The 15,864-nt window shown below is 40.2% G+C and overlaps 1 protein-coding gene across 1 annotated transcript in view; it reads right to left on the bottom strand.

Moving 5' to 3' along the window:
* The window catches only part of ouro1.L (ouroboros 1 L homeolog), a 32,801-nt gene that overhangs the window by 5,280 nt on the left and 11,657 nt on the right, over positions 1-15,864 (bottom strand). The window contains 2 exon segments of the mRNA NM_001166440.1: positions 13,313-13,419; positions 15,076-15,189. Of these exon segments, the coding sequence (NP_001159912.1) occupies positions 13,313-13,419; positions 15,076-15,189 (221 nt within the window).

Genomic DNA, 15,864 nt, shown 5'->3' with positions numbered 1-15,864 from the left:
AATTTGCATATGCATATTAAGTTTCAGATTCGGTTCGGTATTCGGCCAAATCTTTCACAAAGGATTTGGGGACTCGGCCAAATCCCAAAAAGTGGATTCGGTGCATCCCCACTCTTTACCCCTCTGTGCAGATTCTGTCCAGCGAAATTCACGGCAGCCATTTACTTCTCTTCGGTAATCTTCGGAATGAGACCAGCAAATCGGCACATGTGCAGTTGGAGCAATTTTAGGTTTCGACAACTGCGCATGGGCTGAATCTCACAAAAATTGCTGAAGCGCCAGTCTCATTCCGAAGATTACCGAAGCAGCTGAAGATGGCGCCTGTGAACTCCGCTGGACAGAATCTGCATGGAGGAGTAAGTAAAGAGTTAGGGGCATTTGCCCATGGGGGGGGCAGCTAGGCTTGGGAGGAGGAGGGGGGGGGTCTATGTAGGGTAGGGTTTTTTTATTAAGGGTTTGTTTCTCCTTTAAGGTGTGTGTATTCATATACAGTGCTGGAACTGATTAAAACACATACAGGTAAACACTGGAGTCCAGAATCATATATAATAATCGGCAACTGTAGCATTTTTTGTTTTATGATTTCTAAGGTCAGCTTCTAAACAGCAGCCAAGAGCACACTGAGCATGTGCAGAGCCACCGACACTCAAAATATTGCCTAACCATTCAGGTTGCAGAGCTGGAAAGCTTGGATCATTTATAGGACTGATGAAATTATGGACTGGTACTGGTTTTAGTATATAAAATGCATAGCTTTTCTGGCCTAATTAATTTTAGTTCTCTTTTAAGGACAATGACACATGGGGAACTTGCTAGTGTTTTGCAAAATGCTCAAACTTGACCTCCCCCACACAAATAAATATGACAATTTAGATACAGGTATAAGACGTCTTATACAGAATGCTTGGGACCTGGGGGTTTCCAGATAACGGATCTTTCTGTAATTTTAATCTTCATACCTTAAGTCTACTAGAAAATCATGTAAAACATTAAAGAAACCCAAAAGGCTGGTTTTGTCTCCAATAAGGATTAATTATATCCTAGTTGGGATCAAGTACAAGCTACTGTTTTATTACGACAAAGAAAATGGAAATCATTTTTAAAAACTTTCATTATTTGATTAAAATGGAGTCTATGGGAGATTGCCTTCTTGTTATTTGGAGCTTTCTGGATAGTTTCCAGATAACTGATCCCTGTATAAACAAATTCAAATTTGGATGACGGTGCTATTTAAATCTTATTGGAAATCCTTATTCTGCCACCTTTTCTTGTTATTCTGCAGTTCTATTTTCTACTTGCTCTGCCTTTCTCTGAAGTCTCTAATAGAAGGTAATGTGGAATAGCGGTAGCTGGGCTCCTGCATTGCACAAAATAGGCAAAAACACTGCAGTCAGCAAACAGGGGCTGCGGATAGCACACGCTCTCTGGCTGCAATCTCGGGCTCTGTTTTTGCAGTAATATTTTACTGGAATCCAACTCTGCTATTTATAGTAAGCCATTAACAAGTGCACAATGAAAAGAACACATTACAGCCAGCATCTTGTTCTCCTTCGCTCACAGGAACCAATCACAGTCACCCGCAGCAATCACAAAATCTCTAGCCAGCGACTGTATCAAGAAACATCTTTTAATGCTTTATGGTATGGCTGTAAATATGTAAAGGAGTGGGATCATTATGCATATGAGATGCACAGTGAAGCAGGGATATATATATATATATATTTGACTATATGTATTTTGTGGTCACAGCCTCATTGCACCCCCGCCTAATGGTTTTAAAAAATAGTGGTGAGCACAACTTTCCCTTGTTTGTTATAGTTTATACAGGAGCAGTGACCAGCTCCATGTTGTAGCTCCCACCCTTCCCAGCTATAGTCAGGTGATCCCACTGGTGTCTAATAAAAGGGCAGCCAAGTATGGAGGTTTACTTTGAAAGCAGCAAGTTAAGTTGCAGGTAATACCTAGTCCCTTTGTAAAATGTATAATGAAGCAATAGAATTCTTAATGAATCAGATAAAATTGAGCATAGGACTGGCCAGATATGGGATGACTTTGACGTAGTTGGCCAGCTTAAATATATTGCAATATATGGACAAACAATCCCTGTTTTGTTTAAAGGGTAAGGCATTTTTAGTAGCAGTATGCACAAAATGTCGCTGTCTTAAATATATTGATAATGGGTTGAGTGCAGAGGACTCTTGGATTTGACTATATATATATATATATATATATATAATCGACACCATTCAAGTGATGGTACCGCTGCCTGAACACAAACAGCCCTCATCTTCTCACCTGCTAAATGGTCCTTAAGGATTTAATTAGCAAACAACTTTTGCAGATGGTTTCCTACTGTGTCTTACTAGTTCGCAGCTCATACTGCATCAAAAAGATGCCTATTGCTCTATTGAGCGTGTGTCTGTGGTTGATGCATAGTGTTAGTCACCTAGTGGTTTAACTTGGGTGGAACAGACCCCAAAATCCCCATATCCCACAATTCCTGACCCATCCCTTCATCCCTAAAGCTATCACTTGTCATGTCATTCAAAGTCCACTGCGCATTCTTGGAAAAGTGAAAAGAAAATCGGTGGAAGGCCTTAGAGAGATAGGGGTCCAGGGGAGGGGTCCAAAACCAGGTAACTCCTGTAAAATCCAGGGGAATTGACGGTATGTTGAAAGCATAGGCAACTGTATTGGGTAACTAAATTCAATAGAGCATGATGGAGACTTTATCATATTTATAGTATGGAGATGGTGCCTATAGCAGCAGTGGGATAATAGTCTCTGGGAAGGGAGTGTGACTGTGGGATAGCAGGTATAGTAGGGAGAGATGGTGCCTATAGTAACAGTGGATAATAGTCTCTGGGAAGGAAGTGTGACTGTGGGATAGCAGGTATAGTAGGGAGAGATGGTGCCTATAGTAACAGTGGGATAATGGTCTGTGGGATAGCAGGTATAGTAGGGAGAGATGGTGCCTATAGTAACAGTGGGATAATAGTCTCTGGGAAGGGAGTGTGACTGTGGGATAGCAGGTATAGTAGGGAGAGATGGTGCCTATAGTAACAGTGGATAATAGTCTCTGGGAAGGGAGTGTGACTGTTGGATAGCAGGTATAGTAGGGAGAGATGGTGCCTATAGTAACAGTGGATAATAGTCTCTGGGAAGGGAGTGTGACTGTGGGATAGCAGGTATAGTAGGGAGAGATGGTGCCTATAGTAACAGTGGATAATAGTCTCTGGGAAGGGAGTGTGACTGTGGGATAGCAGGTATAGTAGGGAGAGATGGGTGCCTATAGTAACAGTGGGATAATAGTCTCTGGGAAGGGAGTGTGACTGTGGGATAGCAGGTATAGTAGGGAGAGATGGTGCCTATAGTAACAGTGGGATAATAGTCTCTGGGAAGGGAGTGTGACTGTGGGATAGCAGGTATAGTAGGGAGAGATGGTGCCTATAGTAACAGTGGGATAACAGTCTCTGGGAAGGGAGTGTGACTGTTGGATAGCAGGTATAGTAGGGAGAGATGGTGCCTATAGTAACAGTGGATAATAGTCTCTGGGAAGGGAGTGTGACTGTGGGATAACAGGTATAGTAGGGAGAGATGGTGCCTATAGTAACAGTGGATAATAGTCTCTGGGAAGGGAGTGTGACTGTGGGATAGCAGGTATAGTAGGGAGAGATGGTGCCTATAGTAACAGTGGATAATAGTCTCTGGGAAGGGAGTGTGACTGTGGGATAGCAGGTATAGTAGGGAGAGATGGTGCCTATAGTAACAGTGGGATAATAGTCTCTGGGAAGGGAGTGTGACTGTGGGATAGCAGGTATAGTAGGGAGAGATGGTGCCTATAGTAACAGTGGGATAATAGTCTCTGGGAAGGGAGTGTGACTGTGGGATAGCAGGTATAGTAGGGAGAGATGGTGCCTATAGTAACAGTGGATAACAGTCTCTGGGAAGGGAGTGTGACTGTTGGATAGCAGGTATAGTAGGGAGAGATGGTGCCTATAGTAACAGTGGATAATAGTCTCTGGGAAGGGAGTGTGACTGTGGGATAACAGGTATAGTAGGGAGAGATGGTGCCTATAGTAACAGTGGATAATAGTCTCTGGGAAGGGAGTGTGACTGTGGGATAGCAGGTATAGTAGGGAGAGATGGTGCCTATAGTAACAGTGGATAATAGTCTCTGGGAAGGGAGTGTGACTGTGGGATAGCAGGTATAGTAGGGAGAGATGGTGCCTATAGTAACAGTGAAATAATAGTCTCTGGGAAGGGAGTGTGACTGTGGGATAGCAGGTATAGTAGGGAGAGATGGTGCCTACAATAGCAGTAGGATAATAGTCTCTGGGAATGGATCACTCATCTTAACAACTCAGTTTATGGAGAGAGAGAGAGAAAGAGAGAGAAAGAGAGAGAGAGAGAGAGAGAGAGAGAGGGAGGACATCAGACAATTAAAAGGAAAGGAATCAGCATCAGTTTGCTTAGTAGAGATTAAAAGCCACTAATTCTCTGATTTGATTGTGAATGAAAACATTGCTTGTTTAAACACAATACAGATATCCATAGCCCTGAAAGTGATTATGCACCTGCACTAGGTACTTCTATATAACACATAGGCAAGCAACACAATCCTTAAAAACTTGTTCCATTCATAATGATGCTCGGTAAAGAGCAACTGAAGGATACGGCGATAAGCAAAATGGCTAATTAATGTTTTAGAGTTAATTAATGGCCGTTTAAATAAATAACAAAGGCCATATCAATATATTATGAAGCTTAATTGTGTTTTTGCCATAAATAACTACATTTCTATCCTGCAGTGGCCAGCTGGGATCTGAGTGTGCCTCATAGAATATAAAAGATAATAAATTTCCTGCTTAGCAATTCTTGTCCAAATGAATGCACAGGGTTTTATTTTACTGTCAAATATACAGGAAATAAAACAGATAGGATATCAGTTACCATATAAATGCATACATGGTTATATTTTAATATAGTTCATTGTATATTAAACGATACAAGTTTCAGGGAACCGTGTGACGTATTACATCACTTTGCACCGTTCATAACTGATGACATCACTATGCACCGTTTATAAGGATATATTTTTAAGGAGTTATTCATCTTTAAATTAATGTTTATTATACTTTAGAGAGTGATATTCTGAGATAATCAGCAATTGTTTTTTTAATTTTTATTCTTTGTGCTTTTTGAGTTATTTAGCTTTTTATTCAGCTGATCTCCAGTTTGCAGTTTCAACAGTCAGGTTGCTAGGGTCCAAATTACCCTAGCAACGATGCACTGATTTTGAATAAGAAACTGGAATATGAATAGAAGAGGGCCTGAATAGAAAAGGAAATAATAAAAAGTAGCAATATCAATACATTTGTAGCCTTACAAATATTTGTTTTTTAGATGGGGTCAGTGACCCCCATTTGAAAGCTGGAAAAAGTCAGACGAAGGCGGCAAATAATTCAAAAACAATAAAAAATGAAGACCAATGGAAAAGTTGCTTGGAATAGCCATTCTATAACATACTAAAAGTTAATTTAAAGGGGAACTCCACACAAACATAACTTAAGCTTTTTGAAAAGTAAATATAATTTCAAGCAACTTTGCAATATACAACAATTAAAACATTTTCAGACTTTTTATGATTTTTAATGGTTTGGAACAGTTCCCTAAGCCTAGCCCCCTGCTCTCCTGCTTATCTGTCTGACTACTTTGCTGAGCTGTCTGACTACTGTTACTTTGTATCAACAGCCAGCAGTCCTCAGCCTGCAAACACCAAACCCCACAATTCCCTGCACATGTGATTTCAATAAGGAAAGGAACATCACAGTGCAATGCATTGTGGGTTATGTAGTTCCTGCATGTTGTCTGTAAGCTGTGGAGAAGTTGTTACAATTTGTAACATCAGTGTTTAGTCCCTCCTTCCCTGCCAGGATTTCAAATGATGCAGAAAGAGAAGAACTGTTAAACAGCTGGATTTCAGCATAGAAAATGGCATAATTTTTAAAGAAACAAGTAACTTTGATGGGTATATATTAGGGGTTTCTGTGTTATGTGGGCCTCTTTATCAAATTTTGGTTTGGAAGCTGCATTACCCTTTAAAGGATATTCATGTATTTTCTGCTAGTGCAAAGGTAACATTTATTTGGAACACGTTTCCATTTATATATTGTCTTATTCATCTGCTGCATGAGCATCCAATAATGGTGTTTTGTTGACATTTATCAAGGTTTTTGGTCCCTTCAATAAATGAAACTACGCATATTGTAAGAAATGCTCAGAAGCTAACAATCTATGCACTTATCTGGCATTCCCCTTATTGTAGTGAATATTCACACTGTAGGAGAGCTCTGGGAGGAGATAAGCAGTATTATGGATACTAGACACTGATCAGTGAATAAATATAGAAGTATCAAGCAAACAAACCACTACGGCTGACAAAGACGCTCTGCAGTAGGAATATTATTATTTGTCATCTCTTGTTTCGGTACAAACAAACAGAAAAGGAAAATATAGTAATTAAAAGGTTAAGTGTTCCTCGCTTGTGGCAGTATTGGAACTAGACTTGCGTTTCTCCAATGGAATGGGAGAGAGAGAGAGGGGCTCGATGAAAGCAAACTCTGTTACAGTCTATGTGAGATTCCATAACAAGATAGAACAGAATATATGACGGCATGGTGCTATTTTTCAGCCAGCTGGAAAGAACATTATTTTCTAGCCTGATTTATATCCGGGCTACTGGAGACACTTTATAAACAATTTCTTCTATAAAGTATGCCTGCTACAGTCCGATGCCGATACATTTGTTGGAAAATAAGAATTGCTTGTATTTACTGAGGGTCTTGTAACTTTTTTTTAAAAAAAAATCTTTTTTAGGAAAACTGTTGCCTAAAGTGGAATCTCTATATTTTGACATCTGCTGCCTTCCTTGGTCTTCTGTCGTTACACAGTTCGGAATAACACCTTAAAGGGTGTGTCATGGCAAAAAAATGTTTTTTCAAAATGAATCAGTTAATAGTGCTGCTCCAGCAGAATTCTGCATTCTCAAAAGAGCAAACAGATTTTTTTATATTCAATTTAGAAATTTGACATGGGGCTAGACATATTGTCAATTTCCCAGCTGCCCCATGTCGTGTGACTTGTGCTCTGATAAACTTCAACCACTCTTTACTGCTGTACTGCAAGTTAGAGTGATATCAACCCCTCCCTTCCCCCCCCCCCCAGCAGCCAAACAAAAGAACAATGGGAAGGTAACCAGATAACAGCTCCCTAACACAAGATAATAGCTGCCTGGTAGATCTAAGAACATCACTCAATAGTAAAAACCCATGTCCCACTGAGACACATTCAGTTACATTGAGAAGGAAAAACAGCAGCCTGCCAGAAAGCATTTCTCTCCTAAAGTGCAGGCACAAGTCACATGACCAGGGGCAGCTGGGATATTGACAAAATGTCTAGCCCCATGTCAGATTTCAAAATTGAATATAAAAAAAATCTGTTTTTATTCTTTTGAGAAATGGATTTCAGTGCAGAATTCTGCTGGAGCAGCACTATTAACTGATTAATTTTGGAAAATTTGTTTTTTCCCATGACAGTATCCCTTTAAATAATTCTGCCTCGGTGCCAATCAAGTTGTGTTTAGGGGATACAAACAGGAGCAACTATCCCATGGTCTCACAGCAGTTACGGGAATAGGGGTAATCAGGTAAGTTAGCCAGCCAAGGCACCCTCTGAATGCTATGTGCTAGGTTCCTCGCACCCAGGCCAGCTCAACAGGTTGAGCATTTCAAGGGCTGCTACCTGGCTGTTTTTTTTTACTGTCCTGGATGCTAAAAATAATACTTGATGGCAATGCAATTATTAGGAAAGCAAGTTAACAGATATAGGATATAGGCTGAAGGCTGATACATAGTGATGGGCAAATTTGCGCCGTTTCGCTTCGCCGGAAAATGTGTGAATTTCACGTGAAACGGCGCCGGAATCCTAAATTTTTTCGACTAATTTTTGCAGGCGTTTCACGAATTTATTCGCTGGCGGCAAATCGTGCAAATTCGTCGTGAATTCGCGCCTTCCGAATAAATTCGCCCATCACTACTGATACAGGAGCCCTAGGTGGGATAAAGCAATAAATTGGTGGACTGTGCATGAAGACATGGGAGATAAAAAGGAAAGTTAAGTTGGGCATATATTCAAGATCAGCTTGAGGTTGCTGATAAGTGGATCTTACTCGAATTCGGACCCAACATGCAGTACTAAATCAATATGATCTGATTTTTTGTACCCAATGATCAGATAATAATGAGGGTCTACAGTAACTCTTTGGAATAGGACTACATCAATGCATCAACACAGTCCTCATTCTAAAGGTTGCTGAAAGGGCCCCATACATTGGCCAATAGGGTGCCAACTTGGTTTAGATCAGGGGTCCCCAACCTTTTTTTTTTTACCAATGAACCACATTCAAATGTAAAAAGAGATAAAGAGCAATACAAGCATTAAAAAAAGTCCCTGATGCCAAATAAGGGTTGTAATTTGCTATTTGTGGCCAGGCAGCCTACAGGAGGCTCTGGCAGTACAACTTATTTTACACAACCAAAACTTGCCTCCTAACCAGGAATTTAAAAATAAGCTCCTGCTTTGAGACACTGGGAGCAACATCCAAGGGGCTGGTGAGCAACATGTTGCTTGTGGGCAATTGGTTGGAGATCACTGTCCTAGATGGACAGAGTTATTGATCTTTAATGAACATGTATATACTCAGCTTTAGAAAATAATAGAAAACTGAGAAGAAGCAAATGCCATGATGATAAAGAGAAAACAGCACAAAAGGCAGGGTGGGAAATGCCATTTGTGGAGAAGAAAACAACAGAAGGAGGACAGAATGTGAAAGGGAAAGAAAAGGATCAGTGGATGACAACAAGGAGAATTAAAGACTTAATGCCTGGGAGAAAAAGAAAATGGCAAAAGGGAAGAGAAAGCAGGTTGAATTTAAGGAGGAAGGTAGATCAAACCAATGAATTGCTAGAGGTAATGCTCTATCAGTGCAGTTTCATATTCAGGATACTTTGCTTTTTTATGGTTACAGACTAAATTATGCAACAAGCCTGTTTGCCATTTGTTGTGAATAGTTTTTAGGTGGATAAATCAAGGGTTGGTTAGCTTTGCCTTTGGAGCACAGTCCTAGCACTCATGGTCCCATGGGAAAGCAGATACAGATGGGAGAATGAAGGCAGATCAAATAAAAGCAAGAACTCAAGAGTATGGTAAGATAGGAGCAATATTAGTTTATATTAGCGTTGCCCTTTTGTTAGAGTACGTTTCTCAACACCCACCAACAGGGGTGCTGGAAGCTAAAAGGTCACAGTCTGGACATTCCTACTTCACTGTGTATTTAAAAATAATAAAGTCTGTTGTGCCCTTGGCCCAGCCTCTATTAAAAACCGCTCTGGCACCAATCCATTTGCAGATTTTCTAGCTAAACTCTCAGTTTTCCCAATCTAAATTGCACTTATAAATAATTGAAACCAAATGACAGGAGATAACTTGATGGCAATTTCAGCGTGTCTCATAAATACATGTATTTAGGAACAGAGCTGTCAGCTCATTATTCCATAAGGCAACCAGTTGTGTTGCACTTATCTTGATGGCACAGTGCTCTTCCCCTAGCTTTGCTCATGACAAATATGTTCCGCAGTGAGAATCACCAGGGACCTAAGGAAGTCACTTATCAAGCTGCCCTAGAACTGAGCTTGCTTGGCTCAAACCCTGAGAAAGTAATAGCATGGAAATGATTTCACGGGACCAGCTATCTTTCTTGGCCTACAGGCAGAAACCATGGATCAAGTTGTAATTCAGCATGAATAAAAAAGTATATATAGACTTTCAATAAGGGTCTGCCTCCCTTTAAAAATGATAAAATTAAGACCAATCGTAAAGTTACTAGATTTAGGTCATTTAGCTAAAGGGGGTAATTTAATGGCATATTATAATGGGGAAGTCAGACAACTACTGTTTTAACCCTGTCTCTTTTGAGCTTGGCTTAGATCTAAGAAGAAAAACCTAAAAAACTTTTTGGCATAGTCAGCTTGAGCTGTAGAATTTATGATCCTTGGCCGTATGGCTGTGCAGGATATACAGCAGCCCTGTAGCACTGATGGATTACAGTACAGAGGTACATGGGTTCCTTATGCTGCTCCTGTGTCCAACCCCTGCCCCCTGACACCACTGCTCACTCCCCATCTGGTTTAATTGATGGGCAAATGTAGCAACCCTATCTAATGTGTTATTCACTGGCTTGACTTCCTTACTTTATAGCTAAGCTTCGTTGTTTAATGAATAATTCAGGCTACAAGCACCCAGTAGAATACAATGCTTTGTAATGGCCTTTGGAATAAATATAGAGGACAGCTGGGGCAGAAGAGATATTGGGGGTCCATATTTCCCACTCCAATAAATAAAATCCAATCAAGCCCACCAATCTTTGCCTTATCTTCTTGCTCCATTTTAAGTACTTCTACTACAAATGGCTTACTCTCATGTAAAAGAACACTGTCAAACAGCTTTGCCCTGGAATCTCCCAATTACCATGCACAAATTAGCTCAATGGATACTCAGCATAAAAATGATCCATTTATGCCATAATCTTGATAAACTATGATATACCTTGCACAATAAAACCTTGATAACAAATAATGATCCCAGAACAGTTCCCAGTCTACAGATCTATACAACAGCAACCGATAGGCTGTCAGAGCGCACCATAAAATATCTGTTAGTCATTTTTTTCTCCTCTCCAAAAATGGAAAAGATAAAAGAAATCCATACAACTGTAATAGCTATTCTGAGCGGCACATCCTGTTCATTTGCTGGATAATGTACTCATGTTCTGAGAGTTCAGACCCAGGGAAAATAAAGATATTAGGGCTCGTTTAAGAAGGGCTAGAAGCAAATTCTGGAGCACTGAGGGCTCCAAAATCATGGCTCTTAGAGCTCCATACATAAAGCACTTGCAACTTGCCCTTCCAGGTGTGCAATCTGCACCTGCCCTGGGTTAAGCAGGTGGTAACCCCAGAGCACCCTAGCACCTAGCTTTTCTCAAATCTCCTGGCTTGTATAATGGACAAGCTAGGACTGTGCCAGGGGATGCCCATATACTGCCCAATTGTGTATGCATTGCTGCCTAATACATTAATGTCACATACAGAGATAGAGTAGCAAACTTATGGAAACCATTCTTGGATAGGGTTGCCAACTTTTCCAATGAGAGAGAGTGCAAGAAAGCGGATAGAGAGCAGATTGGGGAAGGGAAAAGGCAAGATCTGGGCAGGTTGAGGACTTAGGTGGGCTGGTATATAAAAATATTACACAATTACTTTCAACTACATTGCAGGTAAATTTCTAATACCAGCCAGGTTGGTGTTTACCCAGCCAATTAAATACCAGCCAGTTGGCAACCATATTCTGGGAGCAGTTACACCACAGTTATCTATTACACATGGGCTAAGCTTAAACTCACACTAAGGGGCAGAGTTCATCGTGGTATAATTCCACCACTTCCTACTCATTTCTATTGGACTTTTAAAAGAGTATTTATAAATGGGTGAGAGTTAGAGTTCACCATTTGATAAATATCGAAAAATTTTACCTTTAAAAATACCATATCAATGAATAGTGAGTGGTGGAATTTTCCTGTGATGAGCTCTAATCTCACATAGTATAGACCAGTGATCCCCAACCAGTAGCATGCGAGTAACATGTTGCTCACCAACAACTTGGATGTTGCTCCCAGTGGCCTCAAAGCAGGTGCTTATTTTTGAATTCCTGGTTTGGAGACAAGTTTTGGCTGCATATAAACCAGTTGTACTACCAAACAGATTCTCCTGTAGGCTGCAAGTCCACATAGGGGCTACCAAATAGCCAATCACAGCCCTTATTTGGCTCGCCAGGAAGTTTTTGCATGCCTATATTGCTCCCCAACTCTTTTTATTTTTGAATGTGGTTCACGGGTAACAAAGGTTGGGGACCCCTGGTATAGACAGTATCTATGGATGCTATTCAAGTAGCCCTGTGCTTAGGAGACATCGTAGAGAGGCCTGATTGGACTGAGGCAGCCTGGAACTGGCAACCAGAATATCAAGTCATCAAAGGAGTTTCTTGTGATTAAAGAGAATATAGAGTTGTGAAACTCCAGTTGTTATAAACTCAAAGCTGTTAAAGGAGCCTGGAAAGAGAGACAAAAACTGGGCCTACCTAGAATACTGTATAATTTAGGAGTGAAGATAAGAACATGTAGAAGTTCACCAAAGGGCAATTACCCAGGCTTCTGTTAACGTGCATGGGGTTTTAAGGGCATATCAATCAAAAGAACTCTATCCTTCCCTTAATACCCCTCTAGGAAACATGATATGATGAATAGGCTCTTGGCCACTGTTACAGCTTTTGATCTGAATATGTTTTAATAAGTTCAAATGAAAAGTAAATTTCAGCTTCAAAATACAAAAGAAAATCATATTTGTCTGTGTATAATTTTTGGATAAAGCCTTGTTTCCAGAACTATTAAAGCCTCTCTGTTAACTAAGAAGGAACAGAGGTGCTTTGCGAAATGGTATTGGAAAGCAACAAAAAATCTGAACAAAACCAAAGACACTAGTGGTGACTTAAGGTCACTTGCAGCAGTGCTCATGGAATCCCATCACTGTTAAACATATTTCTTAGTTTTCTAAGCACAGCAGTTTCTCCAGGCATTAAGATTCCGCTGCTTGAAGCGGCTTTAGTACACTGTATTTTTAAGTCTGTAATGTGCCACTTGAAAATTGGTAGAGCACATTTAATCCCAATCTGACATTTTTATTGATGTTCACAAAAGCAATTGCTGTCATGAGAAGCTCATTACAGCATGTGTAGCCGGCACTGGTAAAACTGGTGTGTTTGCTTCAGAAACTCTACTATAGTTGATATAAACAAGCTGCTGTGTAGCCATGGGGGCAGCCATTCTAGCACAGGATACACAGTAGATAACAGATAAGTACTACTATAGTTTATATAAACAAGCTGCTGTGTAGCCATGGGGGCAGCCATTCAAGATGGAAAAAAGGAACAGATTATATGGCAGATAACAGATAAAACACCATTGTATAGGACAGGGCTTATCTGTTATGTGCTATGTACCCTGTGCCTTTTCTCCTTTTTTCCAGCTTGAATGGCTGCCCCCATGAACGGCTGTTCCTTTAACCATATTTGTATGAGTGACTCAAGATCAAAATTATGTTTGGTGACAAAAGCAATGTTTTTTAGATGTTATTTTTTTTACCTTAGCTCTTCACTATCCATGAGTTTCTTGTAGGCTGTTATTTCAACATCTAATGCCATCTTCACTGCCAAGAGGTCCTGGTATTCTTGACCATAATGAGCAATTTGCTAGAATAAAAAATACAACACAAATCAGCTACAGTTAGGAAGACATTATCAACTGTAATTTCAATTTGCCAATTGTGTCCTGTATAAAGCAACAGTGCTCCAGCCAATAGAAGGACCATTCCACCATACCACCTGCCCCCAGTCCAGAATAGTCCAGAATAGTGGAATGGCTTTCCTGGTGGAGGTTGTTTGTGATTATGTATGGTCAGTTTGCCCAACCATTGTGACCCACAGCAGTTGTCTCCTTTCATTATTTTAGCTGTACTACATCATTGACAACATTAGTTGGTATAGGTAACATGGCTAAGGGATGGGCAGAACCAAACCTAATATAAAGTGAAGTGTCCAAGTCATTAGCCAATGGCAGCCCATTTATAGACTATGATACATGTGTTCTCATAAAATCTCATAAAAGGACCTTCCGGCCCAAAGTCTGGCTAGAATAACAGAATGGTTTTGCTGGTGGGGGTTGGCTTGTTAGGGTTATTATGATCAAACATGTCCCATTCGCTTCACTGAAATAATTTTCAAAAAGTCAATAGGTGTTTTTATGTGCAAGACATTTTTACATGCGCGCAAAATTTTCTCGCTCCAAATGCATTAAAGTCAATGGGCATTTTTTCTTATGGCGACTTTTTTTTCCTAATGCATTAAAGTCAGTGAGTGTTTTTTCTGGTTGCGACTTTTTTCCTAATACATTAAAGTCAACGGGTGTTTTTTTTTTTATGGCGACTTTTTTTCCTAATAAATTAAAGTCAATGGGTATTTTTTCTTATGGCCACTTTTTTATCTAATTCAGTAAAGTCAATGGGTGTTTTGCATATTTATTGTGTATTCTTTGTGCCTTTTTGTGATCTGTACTAGCTGCAGCCACGTCGTCTCGTCTCACTGTGTATTTGTATACTGCTGAGAAGACAATTTACTTTGACTTTTGACTTGGACTTTCTTATGGCAGACTTTTGTTCAAATGCATTACAGTCAATGGGCATTTTTTCTTATGGTGACTTTTTTGTCCAAATGCATTAAAGTGAATGGGCGTTTTTTCTAGGGATGCACCGAATCCAGGATTCGACCAGGATTCGGCTTTTTTCAGTAGGATTCGGATTCAGCCGAATCCTTCTGCCAGGCCGAACCGAATCCGAACCCTAATTTGCATATGCAAATAAGGGGCGGGGAGGGAAATCATGTGATTTTTTTACAGAAAACAAGGAAGTAAAACATTACTTCCTTGTTTTCGGCCAAATACCGAACCCGATTTGGTTCGGTATTCGGCCGAATCTTTCACGAAGGATTCGGGGGTTCGGCTGAATCCAAAATAGTGGATTCAGTGCATCCCTAGTTTTTTCTCTGCAAATTATTCTGCGAATCCATGGCTGGCAAATAAATTCGCTCATCACTACCTACCATTGTTACCCACAGAAACCTATCGGTTGCCAATATTTTAGCTGCACTGCTACATCAGGGACAACATTGGTTGGTGTGGGCAACACAGTTTGGATGGGCATTTACTACTATGGTAAGATACACATGCTCAATATCAGGCCATAGAGGTGTGACCTTTATACTCATGTCAAGAGGAAGAAGGATTTAGCCAGAGAGAAGGTATTTAATCTGATACTCCTTCCCCTTGTGACTTCTGTGCGGAGGGCTCCTTACCTTTCTGATGTCATCGAGTTGCGACTTGAGAGCGACAGCTTGCTCTTGGTATGTGTCGGATTCACTGCCGCTGCTGGTCTCTGCTTCTGCGACATGAGCCTCCAGCTGTACATTCTGCAACACAAGGAAAAAAACAGGCACTTAAATATGAGACAAGATGAGGTGATTTATGGTCATCTCATTTGCACGGTACAACAGCTTAACAAGATCAATACAGAAATTGGCGGGTATTTAAAGCTGCATTACCTTCTGGGATGTTCGTCGTAGGCAATTTATCATGATCTAATTGTAAGGAGCAAACAAACCTGACTACGAATGCAAATCCTGGAATGAATAAACACTCCAGGCATCTGTCACGATTTACAGTGATGTCAATGCAAGGCTTTCATATTCATGGACATTTTAGGGAACAAGCCCACCCCTCAGCATTGTTACATGATGGATCTGAAAGGAGCGAAGGAAAACGGTGTGTCTCGCTATCATGTAATATGCTCGCAAATGAATACGCATAAATCATTTCCTCGAAGGCATGGACAGAAAAAAAAGCAGCCGAATAACTAGATTGGAGCAGTATTTGAGTGGAAACAGGACTGAATAAACCACACAGAAAAGAAAATTGTTTTACTAGCTTACAGACGTTTCAATGCTCATTGTTGATTTTTGTTAATCAATGCTTTTTGTCTTTAATGATATATAACATTGTATCAGGAATGCTAATGGGCAACGGCTATCATTAGCAAACCAAAATGATTTTGAGTGGTTTATTTTGTTAAAATTCAAGAAAAAGGG

The sequence above is a fragment of the Xenopus laevis genome, chromosome 2L (genome assembly GCF_017654675.1).
Source record: "Xenopus laevis strain J_2021 chromosome 2L, Xenopus_laevis_v10.1, whole genome shotgun sequence".
Classification (NCBI taxonomy): domain Eukaryota; kingdom Metazoa; phylum Chordata; class Amphibia; order Anura; family Pipidae; genus Xenopus; species Xenopus laevis.
The sequence above is the reverse complement of the archived record's forward strand: the minus strand, read 5'-3'. Positions and strand labels throughout refer to the sequence as shown.